The sequence below is a fragment of the Lucilia cuprina genome, chromosome 2 (genome assembly GCF_022045245.1).
Source record: "Lucilia cuprina isolate Lc7/37 chromosome 2, ASM2204524v1, whole genome shotgun sequence".
NCBI classification, from domain to species: Eukaryota; Metazoa; Arthropoda; class Insecta; order Diptera; family Calliphoridae; genus Lucilia; species Lucilia cuprina.
In genome coordinates this window covers 39,557,427-39,568,667 of record NC_060950.1, presented here as the reverse complement: position 1 = coordinate 39,568,667, position 11,241 = coordinate 39,557,427, and the positions used below count along the sequence as shown (strand labels likewise).

Below are 11,241 nucleotides of genomic sequence, written 5' to 3'. Positions count from 1 at the left end.
GAATCGAACGGTATACTTTAAGGTGGGTATTGGACCAATATTTTTGTATGTTACAAACATCAGCACAAACGTATAATACCCTCCCCACTATAGTGGTGTAGGGTATAATTAAGTTTAAAAACAAAGTTAAATAAAAGAAATAGTTTTATAATTTGTAATTCCACAAGTTTTCCTATCAAATTATGGCAAATCAAAATAATTTAATCAGACCTCCCGTTTTAAATAATCCTCCCCAACCACAACCCAAAAATGTTGTGATACCAGACCAAGAAGTTAATATAGCAAATATAGTGCGTAGGATACTTTTAGAAGAACGAAACAGAACATAGATAGAGAATTTTCGGGCAACAATACTGAATTTAGTTCATGGAAAAAAAGTACAGAAAGAATACTGAAAATTTACGAACCTCTTAGAGGAACCGCTAAATATTTCGGAATAATTAACGTAATTCGAAATAAAATTGTTGGTGATGCTGATATCGCCTTAGAAAGCTACAATACCCCACTTAATTGGAAGAGTATAATAAAATGATTGACTGTTCATAATGCAGATCAGGGTGATTTAGGTACCCTTGAATATCAGTTGATGTCAATGATCCAAGGTAACAGCTCTATATAAGATTTTTATAAACGAATCTACGGTCATTTGTCATTAATACTAAATAAGATTGCATGCTTATAATAGAGCGAAGATGCAATTTACTTAATGACAAAAAATTATAAAAATTAAGCACTTGACACTTTTGTCAGAGGCTTAAGAGGTGATATACCCAGATTACTAGGCATTAGGGAACCAAAGGACTTACATGAAGCTTTACATTTATGCTTGAAGTTAGACAACCAACAATTTAGAACACAACAGGCCAATGGCACTAACAAAATTCCGCCTCCTACTCCACATAGAAAATTTAACAACACCTATCAAAACCAACAATTCTATCTACAACTAGCACATATTCCCCAACCCAATATACCAATTATGCCACATGATAATCAACAAAGATATAACACTCATCAACGTATTACTCAAGGACATCAACCGCATAACGCATACGGACAAAATTTTCCATATCGACAAAATTTCCAAAACCCATACGGACAAAACTATAATAGAAATTATGTGAATTTCTTAAAAAAGAAGTTGAATACTTAGGCTTTATTTTATCAACAAATGGAATAAGAACAAATCCAGAAAAAGTTAAAGCTATACAGGAAATGTCACCTCCAAAAACAATTAAAGAACTTAGGTCATTCCTAGGACTTTCAGGGTTTTACAGACGCTTTATCAAAGATTACGCGAAATTAGCAAAACCCTAACCGTCCTTTTAAGGGGTGAGGAGGGACGAATGTCCAAAAGGGATTCAGCTAAAATTCCTGTGACTTTTGACGATAGGGCCTTAGAAGCTTTAAGAAAAATAAAGAATTCACTTTCTTCAGAAGAAGTAATGCTTTCATTTCCAAATTTTGAAAAGGAATTTCATTTAACAACTGACGCTTCAAATTATGCTCTAGGTGCTGTTCTCGAACAAGACGGCAAACCAATAACTTTCATTTCACGAACACTGAATAAAGCCGAAGAACACTACGCCACCAATGAGAAAGAGATTCTTGCGATTGTGTGGGCTCTTAAAACATTAAGAAACTATTTGTATGGTCCAGTAGCTGTAAAAAACCTTACTGATCACCAACCATTAACTTATGCTCTTGGGAATAAGAACACGAATAGTAAATTGAAAAGATGGAAAGCCATCTTGGAAGAATATAACTTTAAGATCAAATACAAACCCGGCAGTAGCAATATCGTGGCTGAAGCATTGTCAAGACCCCCGCAAAATGTTGAAGTTAATTCATTAACAGCTACGCAGCATAGCCATGAAAGTTCTCCACAGAATTTAATTCAGTTTACAGATTCTCCCTTAAATGTTTTTAAAAACCAAATTGTTATCTCGAAAGGTGATGCACCCTCTTACAACTTTGAAATAATATTTCCCACATATCACAGACATACAATAATACCCACAGAGTTCGAAAGTGACAAATTATTAAAAATCCTGAAATCATACTTAAACCCTTCCGTAACAAACGCTATTATGACTGAAGACCAGATTCTAGGTAAAATACAAGAACTATGGTCATCATATTTTTCTAAATTTCGCACAAAATACACTAGGACTATGAATAAAGATCTGACATCGGACATTGAACAAGAGACTGAAATTATAAATGAACATAGACGAGCACACAGAAACTCAAAGGAAAATAAACTTAATTACTTAACAAAGCACGCAAAGATTAAGAAAATAGCAAAACAATGTAAAATATGTAGTGAAAACAAATATGACCGCCATCCAAATAACATAGTTTTAGGGAAAACACCTATTCCGCAATATCCAGGTCAATACGTACACATAGATATTTACCATACAAATAATAAATAGATAAATTTACGAAATACGACCAGGCAAAAATTATTAAATCCAGAGCAACAGAAGATGTAAAACTTCCGTTACAGGAATTATTAACATCTTTCGGTACCCCCGAGAATGTTGTCATAGACAATGAGAAATCCCTTAATTCAGCTTCGATAACCTTTATGTTAGAAAACCAATTAGGCATTAAAATTTATAAAACTCCACCTTATACCAGTACTGTAAATTGTCAGATTGAACGTTTTCATTCCACACTCACTGAAATTATGAGGTGTATGAAAGCAGAAAAAGTCTATAATTCATTTGAAGATCTTTTGACTAATTGTTTAAATAAATACAATAATTCCGTTCACTCTACAACAAATAGGAAACCAATAGAAATATTTTTCGGTAGAAACAAAGACCCCGAATCCTTAAAACATGACAGATTAAAAATTATACAGAACTTGATGGAAAAACATGAAAAGGATTTAGATTTTCATAAAAAAGATAACTGACAGAAAAACTTACAAATACAATGACGTAATTTTTGTCAAGAACAACAAAAGAATAGGGAATAAACTGACACCTAGATACAAAATTCAAATAGTTATAGAGGACAGAGGAGGAACTGTTTTGACGACAACCAACCGAATAGTCCATAAAATTTAAAAAAAAAATGATTTTTACTTTCAGACTAATGATAAGATTGGGTAGAACAGAAGTACAAATTTTGGATTACTCGAACGCTCAAACAGTGACAATAGAGACTGGAACGACAAAACTTGTGACAGGAGACTTTAAAATAAAACATATCATAGTCCTTGAACTATACGAAAGGACTATTTACCAGCTCGAAACTACTATAAAAAGAGACATAGGAAATAAAAACAACAGTTATGAATTTCTACTACATCAAATACAGAGTTTATATGACTTAATTGCCAATTTGAGGCCCAGACGCTTATCCAGATCAATAGACGCTTTGGGATCGTTATGGAAATGGGTAGCTGGAACGCCAGATCATGAAGATTTCAAAACAGTTACAGACCTGATGGAAAACAATGACAAACAAATCGTCATAAATAGAGCAATTGACACCAGAATTCAGGAAATAACAAATATAACTAATAAAATTATAAATAATATAGGATCAAATTAGGCATTTGAAAGAGAATTAGTAAAGGACATAGAGAGAAAATTAGACATAGTTAAAACAGAACGTACAAATTTTGCTTACTCCATTCAACGGGCGAAGGCAGGTATAATAAATTCCTTTATCCTATCTGATTACGAATTAAATTTATCCAGAAGTCATTTCAACAATCTTAACATGCCTTATGTAAATGTAATTGATGCATTTGAATTTGGAGATGTAAAGATAGGAATGAATGAAACTACAATTTTATACGTAATTGAATTGCCCATAACAGAACGGGAAACGTGTAGAAGTTAATTTGTAAACTCAATAAAACAATTCAAATGTAACAATAAAATTTAATAAAGAAAGATTTGTACTATGTAAAGATTCTGTTTTTGAAATTAAAACACCTTGTAAAATATTTAAGAACGATAATTTAGAGAACATTACGAAATCAAACTGTTTGCCCAAACTATTACATGGCATGCCATCCCAATGCCCTTCATCAAACAATCAGCACTTACCATCTGTAAAAGAAATATCTCCAGGCCTAATACTTCTCAATGGCTACAACGGGACAATAAGAGCTAAAAATAGAAAAATCAAATTGCAGGGAACATACGTTACAAAATTCCACAATGCCACAATCATCATAGATGAAAAATCTTACTTTAACAAAGAAGTGTAGACAATGAAACCCTTACCGATAGTAAAGGCACCTAATACCATAGAACGGTATGAAAAGGTACTATCATTGGAAATGTTGAAAGATCTACACATAAGTAATGTCGAAAAAATTGGAAAGATGGTTACTAGTCACAAGATAGGCATGGGAATATTCGTAGTTACTACAATATTATTAAGTATCTTATTGTTATTTAAAAAAAGAAAATCAGTCATAAAAATTAATAGTAAAGTTCAATTAGAAAACCCAATAGAAACATCAAATTCCTATGATCATTATCCCTCTAACGTGGACGTTGGAATTTAAGAAAATAAAATTGTTACAAATAATAAATAAAAAAAATAAAATTAATTTACTTACCATTCAATAAATTGCTGACTATTGTTTTATAATTTAAGCAATAGTTCATTTACTTACCTTTTGTAAATTAGCTGACAAATGTCTGCAATATCAAATTTCATGTTAAAAATAAATTGCAAGATTGATTTGCAATATCTAAAATTGTACTTCAGTTATTAAGAATAAAATAATTTATTAATAAACAAAATTTGTAATACAAAGAAAGAATTTAATAAAAAGTCAGTTGCAGTAAAGTACTCAAACAACTAAGAACATAGTTTTCTTTAATTTATATTAGGATTTTTTCGCATTGAGTACATTAATAAGCATCGATTCATTAATATTCCTACATGAAATTCTTAAAAAGGCTGTTCCTCGTGACACTCTATTGTACATTGATATAAAATTGTAAATAAATAAATATATAGATTTGGTACAATCTGACTTGAAAAAGTACAATTTTAAAAGCATTTTTGTACAATTTGAAAATTTTATTTGTCATTTCCGATCTAAATCAAAAAACTCCCATGCTCTCATTCTACGTTTAGACTATATAATTCAAAACATTTTTCACAAAATTTACCAAAACAACAAATTTTTTCCATTTTCAAAATTCTTTGGGCTTGAGTGGTAAAAAAAAATTACCTTTAAAACAGACGCACAGTGGTATAGGAAAAAAAGAGGGAAAAAATTCGGTAACTTCTAAACGGTTAATCCGATTTTAATGAAATTTGGTATGTACAAAAAGGGGTTGTCGAGTTTAGGTTTTGAATTTGGACCTTATAGGCCAACCAGGGGCCCGGCGGGGGGTCCTCAAATTAGGACACCTCGGCTATGTTAAATTTTTAAAACGATGCTATTTCTTCATTTGAGTTCCGATTAAAAAAAATTCGTATATAGAATCTTCTCATCGAGCACTATAAAAAAGCAGTAAATTATCTCTTATAGTTTAGGAGATATTCGCATTTGAAAATTAAAATTTTTAATTTTTTACCGTCCTTACTTTAGTTTTTTGATAATAGCGGGTCCAAATATTAATTTTCAAATGCGAATATCTCCTAAACTAAAAGAGATAATTTACTGCTATGCTCGATGAGAAGATTCTATATACGAAATTTTTTTTAAATCGAAACTCAAATGAAGAAATAGAATCGTTTTCAAAAATTTAACATAGCCGAGGTGTCCTAATTTGAGGACTGGTTGGCCTATAAGGTCCAAATTCAAAACCCAAACTCGACAAGACCTCCTCTTTGTGCATACCAAATTTCATTAAAATCGGATTAACCGTTTAGAAGTTACCGAAATATTTCCCTCTTTATACCCTACACCACTATAGTGGGGAGGGTATTATACGTTTGTGCTGATGTTTGTAACATACAAAAATATTGGTCCAATACCCACCTTAAAGTATACCGATCGATTCAGAATCATTTTTTGAGTCGATTAAGACATGTCCGTCCGTCCGTCCGTCTGTCCGGCTGGCTGTCCATGTAAACCTTGTGCGCAAGGTACAGGCCGCAATTTTCAAGTAATTTGATGAAATTTGGACCAAGCATGTTTTTTGGCACAAGGACGAAGCCTATTGAAAATGGTTGAAATCGGTCCATTATTTCACCTAGCCCCCATACAACCGTACCTCCCGCTATAATTACGTCAAATATTCTTCTATCTCTCTAAAAATTGGCACAAATAAGTTTTATATAAGTATAAATGATACTGCAGATTTTCGTAAGGATCGGCCTATATTTGACCCTAGCCCCCATACAAACCCCCCTTCAAAAAATGACTTAAACGTCTAAAATTTACTTGTAACCATTTGTATCGCAATGAAACTCAACAAAACTAACTGTTATTTAGAAATATATCCTTTTCCCAAATTTACCGAGGATCGGCCCATATTTGACCTATATAAAGCCTCATTTAGAAATTTTAGTTTTTTATCAATAAATGGCTTAAATATTTTGGAATTATGGTAATATTCAACAGTTTCTTTACAAAAAATAAAAATTTTATAAAAGTAAAAATTGTAAAAATATACTCATGGTGTAGGGTAGCATATGGTCGGCCATGCCCGACTATACTTTCCTACTTGTTTTTTCCTATACCACTGTGAGACGTGCAATTTTATTGAAAATGTACCAATATTGAGAAAGCTAAAACAAAAATATATTTCCTTAAGAAGCCTTCACACGAGAACACTTTACGTCGTATATCTAATGAAAAAGTAAGATGAAATTCCATCCGTATTTCAAAAAATATAATAAAAGTTGTATGAATTTAGACGATCGCATGCTAAATTTTGACAGATCATATTACTTGTGTGCACGTGTAAAGGGGTCTTAGAATAAATACTATTCTTTGACGTAGAGAAAATTGTGTACTAATTTTTCCTCTTTCTGATTTATGTTTCTAATAATGCCTATTAATACCTTCCAAGACAGACTTAAAGTGTGTGGTTCAAATTTTATAAATTTCGGTTCAGTCGTTGTCATAATAAGAGTTAATTGCATCAAAAAATGTAAATATAGTATAAATATTTGTTTTGTCAAAAATTTTGATTTTTATAAATTTAAAATTCACACAAATTCGAAAACTTTATATTATTTTAAGATTACACAACAAAATTCGTTCCTTTTATCTGTAAATTATTAGTTTATTAAATTTTTAAAATTTTAACTATATAAATAGAAATTCCTTTTGTTTCTTCATTAAAAAAAATATAAAAATTTTACTGAGTTCCGTATTTCATTTTTTGGAATAATGATAAAACAAATTGAAACTTCTAAGTAAAGATATATTTCTGTTTATAATTTCTCCCAGTGGTTTAGGTGTGGACCTTATGAAAAACACAAAAATATATCTTTTTTGGCTGATTCGGAATATAATATATATATATTATATAATATATATATATATATATATATATATAATATATATATATATATATATTATATATATATATATATATATATATATATATATATATATATATATATATATATATATATATAAATATATATATATATATATATATATATATATATATATATATATATATATATATATATATATATATATATATATATATATATTATATATATATATATAATTATATATATATATATATATTATATATATATTTATATATATTATATATATATATATATATATATATATATATGTACATTAGGATTAAGTATAATCATAATCTTTGGATGTATGTATACTCGTACTAAGTAGAAGTATGTATGTTTTATTTTAAATATCATTAACATTATTAATCCAAATTTCATGCATGATATTTAGAAATAATTTTATTTAACCTTACAAATTTACAATGTCATTTTTAATTTCATTAAACTTCATCTATTAATATTATGTAACTTAACGTCTGTTAGGATGTTGAATAGCAGATTACTTATGCTCATGGCATACGTCTCATATGTACAAAATAATATTATTTTGAGGTAAAATATACTTGGTATGACGTTCAAAGAGTTGTTCGCAGTAGTAGTTCCAGTTGTACTCATGCTGTTATTGTTTATTTCTCCATCCCATATAGTACGATTAAAATGTTGCATAGCAGCTGGTTTTTCATCTATAAAATAAATTAATAATGTATAATATTAATATAAACTAATTAATAAAAAATAAAAATTGCCTTCATTAATTTTTACTTTTGCCCATTCAATTCATATGAAATCTCACACGAAAAAATATTCGAGATAGTTTAAAATATACTATTCAATATTAAGTTTAGGGAACTACTTAAATTGCCTTTAGACTATGAATGCCTTATGCAAACACGTTTATTAAAGTTAACAATTAACAAGTAAGAGTGCTATATTCGGCTGTGCCGAATCTTATATACCCTTCACTATAGTGTATTTTAAACATCTTTTATAAATTTTCAATTTTTTCCCCACTACATTATTGTTACATCAAAAGCTAAACAAAAAGAACAACAACGTTAAACGAAATAAAACACAAAATACACAAGGCATCTAAACCAGCCAAGCGCAGAAAGAGAAACTGTTATTGTAGTGGTGAGAAAATACTGAAAACACACTTAGAAAAAAATATTTCCTAATTACGCTTGTTATGAACAAATTTTATAACAAGTAAAATGATAAATTTTACGAATAAAACATATTCAAAGAAGAGAAAATAGTTTAATTCTTCACAAAGATTAGATTTTTTAATATAAAATGTCTACAACAGTATTAAAAATATTGTTTCTATGTATTTTTATTATTATGCATTCCTGAAAAGTTTTTGGAGTGTACGATTTTTTTTGCAATTATTCTCTTGTTTGCAAATGATGTTGTTGTTTTTACAAATTTTGTTTGCAATTTCTGTAATTTTTATATATATAGCTATGAGTTTTATTTACGATCGGGTAGTGTACGCGTGAATTCCCGAAAATCTTCGTAATTAGAACAATATGAACGCGCAACGCTGGTAGATTCTACTGCCATACATTGTACTGCCGGTGCCAAATTTGTCGATGGCAGTTCGGCTACTGCCACTTATTGTACTCAGAGAACTTATTATATTCAGAGAACGTATTATTCTTATCTCTCAGCAATTCATTCTTATATGCGTGTATACGTGTGTGTATGTATGTATACATATATTGCCGAATCAAAAACAAACTAACTAAAAGAAGTCTTGTTTCACAAAATTTATGTGCAAATAAACTGTAGAAAATATTTGTTCAATTCACAATCAAGTTGTACATTGTATCTACTAAAGTGTAGTAACAGTGATTGTGAACAGATTTTTGTAGCAAGTCATATGTTTATGTTCATGATAAAAAAAACAATCAAAACAAACAATGTCAAAAGTAAAAAAAAAACAAATAATATTAAACTAATTATACGAGCAAAATATTGGTTTATTTAATTTCTTTTTATTTAAAATTCTATTATTTTCGTTATTCCACATTTTAAAGTAATAAATAAACAGTTTCTAATAAAATTTTATTTTTGTTTTGGTAAACAGCTGTTTGTTTGTAATTTCTGTGTTACCACTTTATCGTTTTTTATGCCAAAATCGATTGAACTTTTTATTTATATGCTGAAGTAAACAATTGACAACACTGAATTTTCTTACGACATTCGAAAAACATATGAAAAATTGTCGTAAGAGTTGTATAGAACTTTTGCATAGAAAATACCAACAACATTGTTATGACTATTGTAGCAGCTGCTGACATACAAGGCTACAACATCGATTGTGAATTGAACAATTATGTTACCATTTGTGTTATTGTAGGGTAAGAATACGTGTTTTATTATTCTAGAAATGAAACTATATCGATTCGCACCGAAATAAAAACCCTTTATTATATACATTTTTAGAATTACATATTTAGAGAGATATAAAACTAGAAAATTATGAAAAAATGCATACATTTATTTAATACCATAATTAAATGTTAAAATTTAGTAGTAAGATGTCGCAGATATATATGATGAAAATAAAGAATATTTTAATGAAGACGCCGATTGCTTGCCTCCAACAATGTGCCAATAGAATTAACATCAAGTCGATATTTTGTTGGTTACATAGCTCAACGAATATCTTGCGTTAAGTGTCGTGTGGATATAATTAAACCAGCGTAAATTTTGACATATCCTTCTGAAATGTTTGTTCATGCAAAAAATTATACTAAAGATTCCGACTTTGGAAGTTTGTGCGCTCCATCTGACTTATTTTTTGAAGTTTGCAAAATTCATATAAAAGTCTTCGAAAAAATATTTTTAGAAAATAAAGCCATGAAAAACATAAAAACATCTGTTGTTGAGCAATGCGTAAGTTGCACCAAAAATACAATTTATTCCTTTTGGTTTGATGAGAATAACGAATGTTATAAACACAGAATGGAGATGCTTAATTTAATAGTTCTTATTTTACTACGGAAGCATTCCACATGGGAAACATACAAATACAAATTATCCAGTACAGAAAAAATAAAAATTTTGAAACATTAAACTGCTAAATAAATTATATATACCAAACAAAAAATCGTGTTATTATAACTTTATTCTATACAAAAATAGAGACAGAAGTTCATAATTGAACTGTCTATAAAATTACATATGGTAAGTACATATGTATGTATATACATAATTGAATAGTCTAAAAAAGAACATTCTAATTCGGTGCGTATAGATATAGTTTTATTTCTACAACAATAAAACACGTATTCTTACCCTACAATTACACAATCGGTAACATTTGCTCTTCCACAGGTTATTTGCAAATAAATTGTATAGAAACAAAATTTTTTTAGTTTTTGATATTCTTTAACCTGAATGTGTTTTCACAAAAAAATAAAAACAAAAACAATGTACACGTACATTCCTATTGTGTACCATATACATGTGTATGTGCTTTTTGTTCTCTCTAATTCTCTCAGTAAACATGAGAGTGAGCACGATGATTTAGCTTCCCTGTTACCTAGCCCCCTCATCTAAAAGATGCACAAAATTTTGTCAATTTTAAATCTTCATATATTTAGAGCAGTCACGAGCAAAACTGAAATTCTAATGCAAGCGTGCATAGGCCAAGAAATTCTGCTGACGCTTTGTTGACACACCTACACTATAAGCTTGTGTGTATTAGTGTGTCTGTGTTTTACTAAAATGACCACTTGTTTGTTG

At 29.3% G+C, this 11,241-nt stretch overlaps 1 protein-coding gene across 1 annotated transcript in view; it reads right to left on the bottom strand.

Annotated features, from left to right (window-relative positions):
- Nucleotides 1-7,869: 7,869 nt before the first annotated feature.
- LOC111685180 overlaps nt 7,870-11,241 on the bottom strand; it is a 37,612-nt gene continuing 34,240 nt past the window's right edge. Inside the window, exon 3 of the mRNA XM_046953125.1 lies at nt 7,870-8,171. Within this exon, the coding sequence (XP_046809081.1) occupies nt 7,936-8,171 (236 nt within the window). The 3' untranslated portion in view covers nt 7,870-7,935. The remainder of the gene's footprint in view (nt 8,172-11,241) is intronic.